Source organism: Oenanthe melanoleuca, chromosome Z (assembly GCF_029582105.1).
Source record: "Oenanthe melanoleuca isolate GR-GAL-2019-014 chromosome Z, OMel1.0, whole genome shotgun sequence".
NCBI classification, from domain to species: Eukaryota; Metazoa; Chordata; class Aves; order Passeriformes; family Muscicapidae; genus Oenanthe; species Oenanthe melanoleuca.
In genome coordinates this window covers 66,405,491-66,420,761 of record NC_079362.1, presented here as the reverse complement: position 1 = coordinate 66,420,761, position 15,271 = coordinate 66,405,491, and the positions used below count along the sequence as shown (strand labels likewise).

Genomic DNA, 15,271 nt, shown 5'->3' with positions numbered 1-15,271 from the left:
CAGCAATATTCTGCCAAATACTGCTGTGACTAATTACTTCAGGAACAGTTTCTCCTGCAGAAACTAATTAGTTGTTACAGGACTTCCATACAGCTGGGGCTGTCCTCACATCAAGCCTAAAATGCAGCACACTATGCAGCAAATATATATTATACCAATGCAGCTGACTTGTATCTAATCCTGTAGTTTAAAAGCAGAATTAACAATCATACCAAAAACCTTTCTACAAAAATTTCAGATACTGCACTTCATTTAAGGTTCATTTTTTTCTCATTAATTGTTCTGCATTGAATAGAACATCTCAGGCACTCAATAAGAGCAGAAAATTAATTACAGTATTCAGTCTCAATACTTTTAACTGAAAATCTTCCCTATAATTCTACTCACCCACCTCAGAAACAGTTAAGAAAGCAGCTTGATTTAGCCTCAAATCTTGTATAATAACCATATCATTTATGGAGTGATGTCAATTGTTTTAAGCACACATCCTAATTAAGGAACATTCTACAACATCAGTTAACACTGAAATACCAAAGAGAACTATTATTTCCATGGAAAATACAATGACAACTTGAAACCTGCCACTCTAAGAAGATAAGGGAGATGAAAAATTTATAGCTCGGAACAGAACAACATTGATGAGCTCTTGGAGACAAGATTTTAGAGGTATCAGACTGTGAGAGGCATAAAAAACAATTTCTACAGTCTATTTGGCTTATCCCATAATAATTTTATGAAGAATGACACTGAGCCACTTACTACTGAAAACAGCTATTAAAATAGGAAAGAATTGTGGGACAGCACTTCCATATTGCTTTAAAGAGTAGGTTTCTCCCAGGCTCAGTCTCTGCCTGGAAAAGCTTGCATTGTTTGTAGCTGAAACAGAACACCAGTTTCAGGTGAAGCCTGCAGGAACTCCCTAAGCCAGCAATGTGCCCTTCCCTGCAGCAAACAGACCGTGTGCTCTGGGCTGCCTCAGCAAAGCCACTGTGCTCCTGCTGCTCTCAGCTGCAGAGCCGTGCCCAGTGCTGGGCTCCCCCATGAAGGCTCCTGGACCAGCCCCAGTGAAAGCCCTGTGATCATTAAAGGGCTCAAAGCACCTGATATGAGAAGAGACAGAGCTGGCATCAGGCAGGAAAAAGGCTTCAGCAGGGGCCAATCTCCCTCTGAGTATAAACACAGCAGGTGGAACAGGGGAGGAGAGTACAGAAGATGCATCCAGACTCAGTGACTTGACAAGGGGCAGTTATGCACAAGCTGAACTACAGCAAAAACCACTTGCACATAACAGTGATGTTTTTCACTACCAGGAGGGTCAAACAATGAAACTGACAGTCCAGAAAGGCTGTGGAGTCTCAACACTTGGAGATGGTCAAAACCCAATTGGACATGACCAAGCTTGATGCTGTTAACCCAACTCTGAAGAAGGGCATATGGACAAGAACATGACATCTCCAGAGGCTTCTTCTAACCTCAATGATCCTGAAATCTTTGACATATTTTGGTATGATTAACACCTTGCATACATGAAAACCTCCCTCTGCGAAAGGAATTGGTGTTGCTGGTGCACTAAGGATCAGGTTCCTAATTCAAAACAGCACTATTTTTTCAGCTAAAGGCTGAACTACAGAATGATACTAAGAGCAACGACAATTTTTTACCTTGAATTTTGCAGCCTAACGTATTATTCAGCCAACTTTGATCAAGTGGGAAGATTATGTAATAAGTCAGATATAAGAGGAAGCCAGATGCCTTGCAAACCTATGCTTTTTTTGCAATTGCCTGGAAGAAGCATATTGCTCACAAATAAGAGCAAAAGGGGAAATACTTTCTCATAGGATGTCACTGAAAATGGAGTAATTTCAGAATTAAGAGTAGGAAGTCTGGTTCATAGTAGTAATACAGAAAAACCACACTGATAAAACAAGCAAAGTATTCTCTAGTTGAATCAAATGAAAAGCATTTGCACATTTTAGTTACAGTAAGTTTTCAATCCAGGGATGCTACTCCTGCTTGGAAAATTCCTATGCAATTTTCTGAAGGACACCAAAATCAACTGGAGACAACTTAGAAGTTTTTAGCAACATGATTAACAATGTACAACAAAAGAAAAATTAACCTTTTGAGGCTACCTGCCAGCAGGACAGAGCCATAAGCTGAGCACAAACTCAACTACAGACATCCCATACTGCTTCACTAATTAACTATGCAACAAGTAGATCAAAAAACATTTACCTGTGTTGTTTGGAGCAGCTGATGCATAAGAGAACAGAAACAAACGTTTAAGCAGCTTAGGAGTCTGGCTATGATGAACTATACCACTGACGATCTAAAAAAGGACCAAAAATTAACACCCAAACACACCAAGACTGCCAGTGTAATAAAAGGTCTTTTTTTTAAAAACCAAAACTGACGGGTTCTATCCCCAACAGCTGAAACTTTTAGGAAGGCTTCTCTGTGGTCTGCAAGACGCTGTACCTACTTTTCTAAGTAGTATTATATATGCTCAACCTCCAGAATTACCCTTACTTAAATAAACTTAATTGACTCTTAGTTTGGAGTTCAGACTAACTTGTCAAAAAAAGCTTAAGTTATCAGGAAAGTAACAGTATATTGAATCTAAAATATAATGAAACTACATGTCACAAATAGAAAGAACAGCTTTTCAGCTTGCCTGAGCTGGTGCTAATTTCCTGTAGCACTCCCAAGTTCCAGTTTTCTTTAAAGAGCTACCCCACCTATCTTTTAACTGCTGTGCATAATGAAATCTCTAGTGAAATCAATCTTTTACTTTGTCTTAGCTGAGAGTGATCAGTAAACACTTCCAAATTTCAGGGATCTCTCAGATTTCATCCTTCCCTCATCCTCACAATACCCAACATAAAATTAAAAATAGAAAATCAAATTAAGTTACTATACATACTCTTTTCACTTCCTCTTCTTTTGTGTATCTCAGGCAGAAGTTAAATACTCTAAGGTCTTTACAGTAGATAATTAACTTCTCTGGGTATTTTCTTAGCTGTCCTGTTAGAAGTTTCTTTTTCTCATCATAAACTGAAAAAATTAAAAACTGAAGTAAATATCAAAAAAGTACTTGCATGTTGATAAAGTTGTCCCTGATTGACTTTCCAAAATTCTCAAGAAACTAATTCAAGCCCAAGTTTTCTCAAAATAAAACTAGCATCCTAAACACAGGCTGGCAAGCTCTTGTGCTAATACACTCAACATTTTCTTTTAAAACCCGTCAAATTACTTCATACAAGGTAAAAGGCAAATTTGCAGCAAACTAGCTGCTCAGTGGTTATATCTGTTCACATTCTGACTGCACACCAAGTTTAAAGTTTCAAGACACATAAAGAACAATTTAGTAGTTTTACCCAAGGGGAAGTCCCCAGACATCTGAGATTATTTTAAGTTCCTTAAAAGTATTTTTAAAGCCACCATGAAGTCCCCAAGGCAAACTTTTGTTCATTTCTCTTTGAGGATGCACCATTTCACAACTTCAAGTGCTGCCAGCTGGGCCAGTGTACATAAAACTGAAGTGTCTTGTAACCATCTTCACTGGTCTGCCCCAGTTCACCCCTTCACAAATCCACACCACCATTTATGAACACTCTGAATACTCATAATTAGTCCAAGAACAGGATTCTCAATAAAGCCTTCCCCTACATAAAACTATCAGCTCTCTTCTCATTTACCTTTCTTAGCAATACTGGCACATCTCTAAGCCCTGATGCAAAGCACTCAATTTAGTTGGCAATTAAAACCTCCTTTTCTATTTCATTTAATATGCTGAAGACATCATGAATCTCACAAAACAAAGTTCCCTTAGACAAACAAAAAGAATTGTTTGAGAATTTGGTACCTGTACTGCCATTGCTCAAATACACCCCTATAGTGAATACACCCTTATTTATAGAAATAGTGGATACATAGAAAGATCCTTGTCTAGAAAATTTAGAGACTTTTTTACAGTACACTCTCTTCTTTGAACCACTGCATTTTGAAGGAATTTTGTCAGCAGACAATCAAATTAATTTAATCAAATAAATTAAAATTAATTTGACAAGTTTGAGGGATAAGACTGGGTTCTGATAAATTTATCAGTCATGTCATCATTAAATGTAACTGCAGCTGCTTTTATAAAATCTCCTAGTTTTCTAAAAGGGATGTACTTGTAGAAGGAGCACCAACACTCTAAGACCCCAAGGGTAGAAACCTGACTTACCTCCATATATTTGATCTACACATTGCAGAGTTATGTCATTTTCTCCTACAATCTTATTTTTAAATTGTGGCTCCTAGAAACATGAAAAAAAAAATCTTAGAAATGTCACACTACAGTACTACCTTCTGCCAAGTAAAGGCTTTTCATACATTGTTTTAATATCAGCATTACTTCTTATTCTTATAAGCTGCATGAGGTAGGACACTGAAGAACAGTTATTAAAATACAGACAGATGAAAGTTATACACACAATATAGTTTAAAGTCTCAGCCATGCTTGAAATATAGATATGTTTTTACTTTTCAAATAGCTTCAAAGCATTCGTTTCTATTGAGAGTCACCTTTCAAACTAGAATCCCTACAGTAAACAGGAAATACAGTAACTTCATGCAATCCAAGCCCTTTTATGACAAGTTTCCTTGCTATGGGAACCTGGCAGGAAATAAAGTCTCTTAAAAGAACAAGTACCCAAGAACATTCCAACATGTAAATTACATAATTTAATTATGTAATTTGGAGTTCTCTTCATTTCTACCATTTCATGAGTTCAGTTAAAAATTGCATTTTAGTAATGCCACAATTAAATACTATTATTTTCAATATTGCCAAACAGCTCATGTACATCAGTAAATTATATTTTACTGAAAACAGAGTTAACCTTATTTTAATTACTTCCAGATCTGCAGTACTCTGAAGCAGGTAGCTAATACTGAACTTTTGTTAAAAGAAATATAGTTGACTTGGTATGTCATAAACCCAAGGTTCAAAGCCAGCAATGAAACAGAAATTATCATGGACATTACCAAATTTCCACAGATCACATGAGATTTACGTCAAAAGACTGCAGCTTTGTCTTAATTAATTCCAGAAGGTCCAATAATCTGTACTTGGCAGCAGAAGCCTTAGCTTAATGTTTAAACTTTGTGAAATTTTACCCCAAGAAACTTCTGACTACAATCAATGTGTGTCAAATCATATTATTCTCATTGTCCTTAACTGGCAAGATCATCCTGAACTTGGGAGCCACTAGACTCTTCTCACTTCTAACACCTAAATGGACTAAACTATTTCAATGCTTAAGCTTATCAAAAGCACTGTGGCATTACCATTCTCCCCTGACTGCTCAATTTGAGCATCTAAGCCAAAAGGAAAAAAAATTGAAATAATTTTTGAGATTTGCAGAGTTTTTCGCTTTTTCGGTGTTTGCAAGCTCAACAGCTCTATGTTTTAAAATCTTTTCAGTGAACACCTTTGAATGAAATAATTCAGAGCTTTATCGAGTCATGTAATTTTTCAGAGCATTTCTGCTGAGTATTAGCTTACTCAGTTTTGTACAGCCTGAAATGATTCTGCAGATGTAGCCCAAAGTCAAATCAGGCAGATGTTACCCATCATCAGAGACAGTCACACTTTCACAAACACTACCAAGACAAAGAGTCAGAAATTAGCTTTAGACAAATTTTTGATTAGTTTTCAAAACAATGGGTTCTTTTAACTTAAGCTTCACCAACTCACAAAATATAAAGAGTTATAAACTATGTCTATTCTAAGTGTCCACATAAATGCTTGCATTGCCTTTGCTTAAAATAATCATTAGAGCTTGTGGAAGGATCAAGCAGATGCAGACTGATTCAAGTTATTCTGCACCCATTAGGAAATTTTATACATTTATGTTCATTCTGCATCTTTATATAAGGGAAAGATATGATTATTTATGCAGAGCCTGTTTAGTTGTAATTAGAAGACTTGTTTTCTTACATTATCATCTGAAGCAGAATCATCATCAAGGAAAGAAATCTTAAAGTTGGTGCATACGAGTTTCCCATAAGTGCCACGATTTGACCCATCTTCTTGTATATACTTGTACACTGTGCTGGCTTCACAAAGCAGCAGTTCACCTGCAGAGAAAAAACACTGACCTTCAACACTGGAATGGATACATTGCATATTTCAACTGTTATCTCAAACACAGCAAGAGCAGTTTATATAGTCAATAAACAAGGCAAAATTGTTCCAATCTTCCATACTGTTAAACTTTAAGAATGCTGAAATATTTGCATTATTTCGGGTTCATCATAGTTATTTTTTCATAGCCTTGTTTATTTTACAGGTTCCAAGGCTAATTTGGAAGTCTCAAACACAAGTTTGTGTAAGTAACAGTGAATTAAGTTCTCATGTTAGAATTCACAGAAACTGAACTTCAAATTCAAGAAAGTAAAGTTTTAATTTATGTGATCAGACAGATTCTTGGTCCTTCCTAAAAAGTATAGGAAATCCAACAGAAAAATACTAATTTATTGTAAACTTTTACATGTGTTTTGTCTTTCCTTATCTCAGAAAATATTATTTCAAAAGAAGTAATTACAAATTAAAAAAGAAAATCTTAATAGTAAATGAAGCATTGGAAGGCCCAAGTAACTCACACTAGAGGCAAAGCCGCTACAAGGTAAATTTCCTCTAGTTCCTTCTTCAGTTCCAAACAAACAAAACCCACTCAACTTGTTTCTAAGAAACAAGGCAAACTCAAGTATTGACAGTTCTCCACATGCAGCTTACCTGAGGACACTGACCTTTGTAAAAAAATTGTTTATACAGAGTTTTCAACATCCCATGCAGGCAGAGATGTTAAAAACATTTCAACCTGCATGCGTTATTAAACCAAACCCTGTATTTTACTACTTGTGACACTGATATTACATGAGTTTGCTGCAGACATGGAAATATTTAAATCTTGTTCATTAATCATTCATTAATCACTAATTTTTATTACTTAAGTCTAGTAATATACAACAATTACCTGGTAATAAGTGAGGATTTACTTCCTTTTCTATGGGTTCCTTTATGTGTATTTCCTAAAAAGAGAAAGATTAATTATTACTTTGCAAAGACCATACCTTTAACACATGCTGTAAAGAACTACACCCTCCACTTTAATTCCTTACATTCTGGCAAATTAAAATTAAGGAAAAAAAGCCTCCTACACAAAAGGAGTATACATCTGCAATTTCATCTTTCCACTTAATGTCAGAAGTCTACTTGTTAATTGTTTTGACATCCACAGTGTCAGTTACATACATTTCTAAATACACAAAAAAAGCACTATTTGTGTAACACAGAAATAAAACAATACCAGTATTTTTAAAGTTCTCTTAGCACACCTAAATGGATGTGCATAAACTCAGTATTACAACACCATCTCATATAACATGCTATTGTTTCTAATGTACCCTTTCATCCATGACTCCCTGTTTCTGATTTTCTATACACTTCATTTCAACTAAAGTACAAAAGTTACTTAAATGGCACTAACATGACTATATGGAAAGATATTTCAGGATCTTAGAGCTAAGAGGTAAAAACCTGGTGACAAGATATCCTTCAGTTTGGATCTAAATATTAAATTCTGTGTGTCACTTATTCTAGCCTTTAGGCACTGACAGTTGGGCTAAAATCTCCAGCCAAAAGACTATTAAACTAAAGGACATGCTACACCCTTCCTGCTCAGCCTGTTCAGAACTTCCTCCTCCATGCCCAAATCACTTTGCATGCATCAGAGTCTTTCTGGAAAACCATCAGTTAACTGGAAACCGCCCCCCCGGGGGCACAGCAGTAAGCAAGCTAATTTTAGTTTGTCACCAGCATCCAGAGTCAGCTACTGCAATTCAAGGCAGGCAATCAAAAGAAGATACAAGCAACAATAATTTTGCTAGATTAAATACAGAGAAACAAATGCCCCTGAGAGTACAAAATAAACAACCTCTGCCATTCATATAAACACTTCTCCACACTCAGAAGAACTAGAACTAAGTTTGAAGGCTGCACAGCAAAGCTAAAACCACCAGGAAACCACCACGTCATGAGAACAACAGAGATGTTCAAGATAGGCCAAAAAGAGAAAAAGGTAATAAAATGAAAGTGGTAGCAGTGTGAAGAAAGAAATCCATAACTACAGCTGACTGCTAATAGATAAAACAAATCCCAGTTTGATGCCTTTGTCTGCTAAGTGTGAATGATGTAGATGTAATATTTAATCAAAGTTCAGGCTTGTCAGCTAAAAAAGTTAGGTAAAATGTTACTTTGACGTAAGCTGAATATTTCTGCATTCAGAGGAGAAATATATACACCCTTCCTTCCCCCAGTGTTGTCTCCTCACCACTGGTAGCTTTCAACTAAACTTTGGGTTTACAAGTGCCTTTAACAGCTCTGCCTCATACAATCACTCTTTGTGACCAACTACATGCAACACTGCTCAGAAAACTGCGTGCCAACAATCACTTCCATGGAACAGTAACACAGTTATACCAGCCAGGTGCTTTTCCAGCACCTCTGACTTTGGCAGATGCCTTAAAGAATGTAATAATAACCACCGTTCCTGCACACAAGCTGTTAGCACTTATTGTCCATGAGTACCTGTTTATGCTAGCACTGGCAGAACTGAACAGAAGGAAAAAAAAACCATTTGACCCCAAAGAAGTTCTTTGAGCTTGCACCCATTCGTTAAAAATGCAATGAAGCTTTTATAATGGGTTTCAACAGCAAATAATCTTAAACAAGTGGTTTGGGTTTTGGTCACAAGTTAAAATTGGTTATCTTTTAAATGGAGTTAGAAATTTAATTAAATTGCATCACAGCAGATTAGAGACCACAAACACTGAGATCACCTTGTAAAATCCAGTTTCACTTTGTTGAAAAAAGCTTACAGACACTGAAGTGCTCATGACAGGCAGAATTCCTATAATATTCAACAGATTCCAAGAGCTAAGTCTCCAGAAGAGTTCTATTTGAAATTCAACGTTTACATTCCTACAATAAATTCATAAACATATTAAAGGTGGATTTGGTACATATATGCTAGAGATAGCTAAACCTCAAGTCATGAGTTCTGTTGAAGAATCCATGCTGCTGCACTCATTTTCCTTGGTAGGGTATTAAAAAACATTATATTTTACTACTGTCACATTCTGTATTTGCTCTTTTCAGTGAGAAGGTAAAGCACTGCAGAAAAAACTAACTCAGCATGAGTCAGTTCAAGTTGTGTACGAACATATATGTAAATTCAGCTGACATCTCCACTCTGTTTCAACTCTATTTTTATACTGAATCTAAGTTTTGGGGCAACACAGATCTTACCACTAACTGAAGAGCCTGCTGACACTTCAATTCACACTGCTCAACGCCCCTTTAATCTGTCACACGTTCACAATCACCCACTCACTCCTTTATCCCTGGGTTTGTCTGACAACACGGTGAGGTAATTTGGTTTGTAAAATCAGCTGGGAAGTACGTACTTGTCCTACATTTGGTTTTATTGTTAGTGCCTATTGTTAGCAGAACTGGCTCATCAACAGGTCAGATGAGCCCAGAAACAAAAGAAAGGGAAGCAGCAAAAGTAAGTCTGCCCCTTTCTGCAAGCTACTGAACACATCTGGACCTCAGAAATCTCCATCCTCTGACCATTCGTTGAAGCTAAGCATGCAAGTACTTTCCATATGTGACCACTGAAAGCCATGCAAACCTCTAGATAGACAGTTTTTCATCTGTAGCTCCCCCATTCTGAACACCCCAAGCAGCACTTAGTCATTTCTTACTAAAGGTACAACTTGGGAAGCCCTCCTACCAGCCACAGCTAAAAGCAGTCACACACAGGACACCATGCAAATGAGGAAAATTAACTTGTTTCTGTAATTTCTGAGGCAAAGACCTCAACTCTGCTGAAGATTTTAGAAACTTCTTTCTAAGAGATGCTTCTCACCTGTGCACTTGCCTTGTGCTACATTTCTTCTTCCAGGCTCTCAAACCATGGTAGGAAATATAGCAAGCCTTTTAATTATCAGTTTTAACAGCAGAGAGTACCAAATCCTGACAAAACTTCAAGCTGACATGTGACACCAAATTAATTCATAATACATCCTCCTTCTTGCTAATAGATAACCATAAACTGTTTTTCTTAAGGCAAGTTCTCTTCCTGATTTTTACCCAAATATAAGGAACAACTGCACAGTTTGCAACACCTGGGACTACAGTCAGCTGTCCTCCAAAACAATGTATTTAAAGGGGTTAAAATATTTCCCTAAAGTCTGTCTGGGAAGACAAGTTTTCCCCAAGTGCTGAAGGCATGAGTGAGGCAACAAAGTTTAGGGCAACAAGATCAAGTAGGAGCTATGTTACATTAACACGGTCCTAATGGCTGGAGCAGGAAAGGATTCCCAAATGACTTCTGCTTTTTGTCCTACAGTGTCACCACAACTCAGAGCAATTCCTCTCACTCCACATAGAGGCAAACAACTGTGTACTGGAAATATGTAGAGAGGAAAATATTCCCTGCATGCCAGAATTCAGATCTTGACAGAGAATCTGATTGGGTTTTTTTTCATCATTATTGACATATATATATATATATATATAAATGTGTGTGTGTGTGTGTGCCTACTGATACTAGATGTTGCTGAACACCCCCAGCAGAGGCACCATGCATAGTCTGCTGCTGCAAACTGTCAACTCTGAACCCACCCTACCCCACAGCAATGCTGCCACTGATTCATAGCTGGACATTTGTGCTACAGCTGATTCTGACAATGAAAAACATGACTTTTACTAAACATGCTGAGAAAACATGTTTGAAAGATTCAAATAATGAACAAATTATCACTTCCAGGGTATCAAGGGTTATGGTCTGAAATAGCTGAGAGCTGACAGCAAATAGTGCTGCAAGAATACTGAATACTTTGATGTTTTTATATAGTTCTCCACAACTAAGTTCTGCACAGGGAAGCTTTACATCCTGGTGAAGTTTGCTATAAGCATCTGGTTTTTTCATATTTTATTCACTAAAAGAGAGTTGAGATAAAGATAAATGTATACTTAAGACAGTTTTCAGCTGTGAAAGTCAAACTGTATACTGAAATACTTGAAAATTAGTTGTGGTGTTCCAACAAGTGAACACAATGAGTAAAATAAACTTTTGAGGAACAGTTCCACTGGAATTCCATGCAAAAGATGAAACAGCTGTGCACATGCTGGGTATCCACTTTACATCCAGAAACAAACCACATTACATACCTGGTAGTTTTTGAAGGACTCCTTGTTGGTCAAAAAAGCCTAATCCCACACTGTACACTATACAACCCAGAGCATATACTTACTACAGTTTAATAACATTGCTGAGATTAATCTCTAACTGCTTGTTTTCCTTCCTTTCACAGCTCCATTATCCAGAAGTCTATTAGATCACAGCACATGTTTTCCCTGTCCGTTTCATCTCTTATCCTTTCCTCTTTCCTTACATTGTCCTGTCCATCCCCTCTGACATCAATGCCTGGTTTCCCCCACGTCCAGCCCAGCTGTCCACTTCACCAACTCCTATTCCTTATTCCACCCTTTTGAAGGAGGGATGTACTTTTTTAAGACTGAACACTACAGGACACATAATATTGTACAAAAATTTACAAGCAAGAGGTGTTCACGGTGGTTATGAGCTAACAACAGAGCGGGATCTGAGAGATGAAGCACACAAGGTATGAAAGTTACCCTCAGCAATCTGTGGCATATACCAGATTTCAGAGACAAGCAGCATGAAGCAGAACAACCTCTCTCATAGTTTAAAGGCTAACACAGGAAAAAATATCCCATAAGAAAGAACATGAAGAATTTAGCTTAAAGAATACATGCAGAAGCACCAACTTTAAGTTTGAAATCAAATTTGAAATCTAATTTTTTAATGCAAATTAAGATTTTTAGGAAAATATAACCTAGCTTGTTTGACCTGTAAATAACTTCAGTTTTCAAAGTCTGAAAGAGCTAGAAATCATTAAGCAATTCACTTTCTTGTTCTGCTGTCTCCACAGACACATATTCTAAAGTCTGTGATCTGAAATGTCAAAACATTGACTTTATACCCTAGTATTCACCCCACTTCCTGCAGGGTAGCCAAGTCTGTCCTGAGGGGAAGTATGTCATTAATATCAACATCCTACGGTCTCACTCTCAACAGACCACTGATTGATTTGCAGTTCCATACAGCAGAGCCTAACTAGGTTATATTTAGTCAGATGTTAAAAATGCTGCTTTTCCAGACGTTCTGGGGTTTCACAGCAAAAATTACTTCTGTTCCTTTAATAAACAGCATTTTCTTTTCAGTCCTTGCTTCCATCTGGTCATACATTGATACAAATAGAGCTCCTGTTTCTTTTCATATTCAAATTAGCACACACAGCAGCTTAAAGCTGACTTCATCTTATTTTTCAGAATATTGCCTACTGGTATCTGAAGATGGACTGAACAAGGTGGGGCTAAACCAAAACTCAGCTCTGCCTGTTAACTTCCCTATTGCAGGGCTACCCTAAGGTGGAAGCAGCAGTTTAAGTCCTTAAAACAGCTTCCCAAGCAAAGCAGGACAAATCCACAGAAGCTGGAGGCTGCAAGCAAAGGAGGGCTACAACTAACACTGCTCTATTGCTCTGTTCTGCATAGTGGTTGACTGGAAATCTTGCCTCAGGCTGGAAGTGCAAAGACATTCAAGACAAGGCTCTGCAAATTCATGGAGAAGCCCACGGTTGAGTCCAGTCCTACACAGCTGAAATTTCAAGTCCCTGAACTGCTGTTTCCCACCTTCTGACACCACCTGCCAAAGGAAGCACCACACCTGTTGCCAGAACTTCTTCCCCGAGCACCTGGAAGTTAAAATGCCTTGATGAGAGCTCCCAGTTGACTAAACTATGTTCCACATGCCAGGAATTAGAATTTCCACTGTTTTATCAGTCTAGTTCCTTTTAAAACTCAACAACACAACAGTTAACTTGTACAGGAAACTTGCGTTCAGGAAGTTGTTTTTCTGGGTGCACGCAGCTCTGTGAGAGATGCTCACTTCTGCTTACTTTAGGATATTTAATCAACTTGCTTTTTCTAGACACCAAAATAGCCTCACAGGTTTCCCCATGTATCTAAAATTTTATTTTTAATCCTCATAAAATCCTCAATTTCCTGTGTAACCATTAAAGCAGTCATAGACTGCCAGCAGCAGAGTCAAACTTGCTGTACTGGCTAATCACATCAGACCTCAGTTTCACTGTGTCTTTGAAGGTGCAAAAGGGACACCCTGTATGGCAGAAGCCACATCTGTAACATGAAGGTCCTGCTGCAAGAGTGCATGAAATTCTTAGATTTAACTGAAATACGGAGAGGCTTAAAAGCAGCAAGAACATGTAGAGTTAACAACTGCAATGTCTACTGATTCAGGATATTTCATAAAAAGCCTCATCTTCCAGTTGTTAAATACCATTGTTACTCTTCCTGCAGCCATCAGGATCATATTTGAAGCATTACATCACTGCACTTAAAATCAAATTAAAGGACTCTTTATTATTTGGTATCTTGCTGCACTATGTATATTATTTACTTGTGCTCTTTTCAACCAGCCATTTTTTCTAGCAAGCTTTAGTCATACACCATACTCTCTTAAATGGAGAAATGTCTTCCAGTAAGTCCAACAAGTGAAGTTGTTTCTTTCACAAAATCCAGTTCCTTGTATATTTGTACAAGGTACTTTCCAAAGGTGAAAAAGTGACCTCAGACAGGGATGTATTTGCTGACTCCACAAATATTTGTACCTATCATTTACATCTGTTTTCACTTGGAAATACAAGAAAGAGATAAAACTTTTAAAACAAACTGATGCAACTACAAGCCACCAGGACTGAAAAACATATAACACTGGATTTGCTATCACCAACTAAGGACCTAAGTTTTAAATACCACAGCTGATTTTGGCCGTGACAATTCTGATTGTTCTTTCAGACCTAGTGTAAAATAAAAACAGCAGATTCACCAAGGTCCTATCAGTCACAGACTCAGCACTAACTAACATGATTGATAAAAATCTCTTCCTTAGAAAGCTCTCAAGAGAATTAAAGATTAAGAAGAATCAGTTTGACACAGATTACAAAGAACGAGGAGGGGAAAAAAAACCCCAATACTTATGGCCCATATTAATCAAATGTTTTTCCTAGAAAACAGCTCTTTATCAGGAATAAGAATGATGGAATACAGAGTAACAATACTGACCTAATCCCATGCGCTAATAAAATTACCTCAGTAAACTGAGCCTAAGGTCACTTTGATCAAACCGTCAGCACAAGTTTCCACAAATAAGTGAAAGGACAACAGGCAGAACAATACCGAAGATACACACAGAAATACACACACTGCCAAGAACTCAACATCGAGGTGTTCGGGAAGGATATCCAGCGCTCTCCAGCTGCGGAACTGATAGCAAGGAGCTCACCGAGCAGAACGCGAAGCGATGCTGCTCGGGGACAATAAGAACAACAGGTTCGGAAAGTCCCCCCTCCCGGCCGAGCGGCCGCAGCCCGGCGCCGGCCGGGCACAGCCCCAGCTCGGCGGGCCCGCCAGCCCGGCTCTGGAGCCCTTCTGCTGGCCGCTCCCCCCGGGGCAGCCCCGGCAGCCGAGCCCCGCAGCGCCCGGCACAGCCCCGGCCCGGCCGCGCTCCCCGCGCCCCGAGCCCCGCACCTCCGGGCTGATGTACGACACGAAGGACGGCTTGGCCGCCCTGGCCCCGCCGCCCAACATGGCCCCGGCCCGCGGCGGCGGCTCCCAGCGCTCGTCCGGAGCGGGGAGGCGGCGGAAGGAGCGATCCCGCGGCAGCGCGGCGACGCCGAGCCGCATCACGGAGCCGGCGCCGCCCATGCCCGCCCCCGGCCACAGCCCCGGCCCGGCCGCGGCCCGCGCGGCGCCGGCCATTGCTGCGGCTCCGCCCCCGCCCCGCGCCCTCAGGGGCACGGCCCGCGGCCCCGGGAGTGCCCGTGTGTGCCCGGGAGTGCCCGTGTGTGCCCGGGAATGTCCGTGTGTGCCCGGGAATGTCTGTGTGTGTGCCCGGGAATGTCCGTGTGTGCCCGGGAATGTCCGTGTGTGTGCCCGGGAATGTCTGTGTGTGCCCGGGAATGTCTGGGTGTGTGCCCGGGAATGTCTGGGTGTGCCCGGGAGTGCCCGTGTGTGCCCGGGGGTGCCCGTGTGTGCCCGGGAATGTCT

General features: G+C 39.4%; 1 protein-coding gene across 1 annotated transcript in view; it reads right to left on the bottom strand.

Moving 5' to 3' along the window:
- Positions 1–14,908, bottom strand: part of MTMR12 (myotubularin related protein 12) — a 31,940-nt gene extending 17,032 nt beyond the window's left edge. The window contains exons 1-6 of the mRNA XM_056514165.1: positions 14,753–14,908; positions 7,026–7,080; positions 5,987–6,126; positions 4,229–4,301; positions 2,924–3,054; positions 2,236–2,329 (exon numbers count right to left, since the gene is read on the bottom strand). Coding sequence (XP_056370140.1) covers positions 2,236–2,329; positions 2,924–3,054; positions 4,229–4,301; positions 5,987–6,126; positions 7,026–7,080; positions 14,753–14,908 — 649 coding nt within the window. The remainder of the gene's footprint in view (positions 1–2,235; positions 2,330–2,923; positions 3,055–4,228; positions 4,302–5,986; positions 6,127–7,025; positions 7,081–14,752) is intronic.
- Positions 14,909–15,271: the final 363 nt, after the last annotated feature.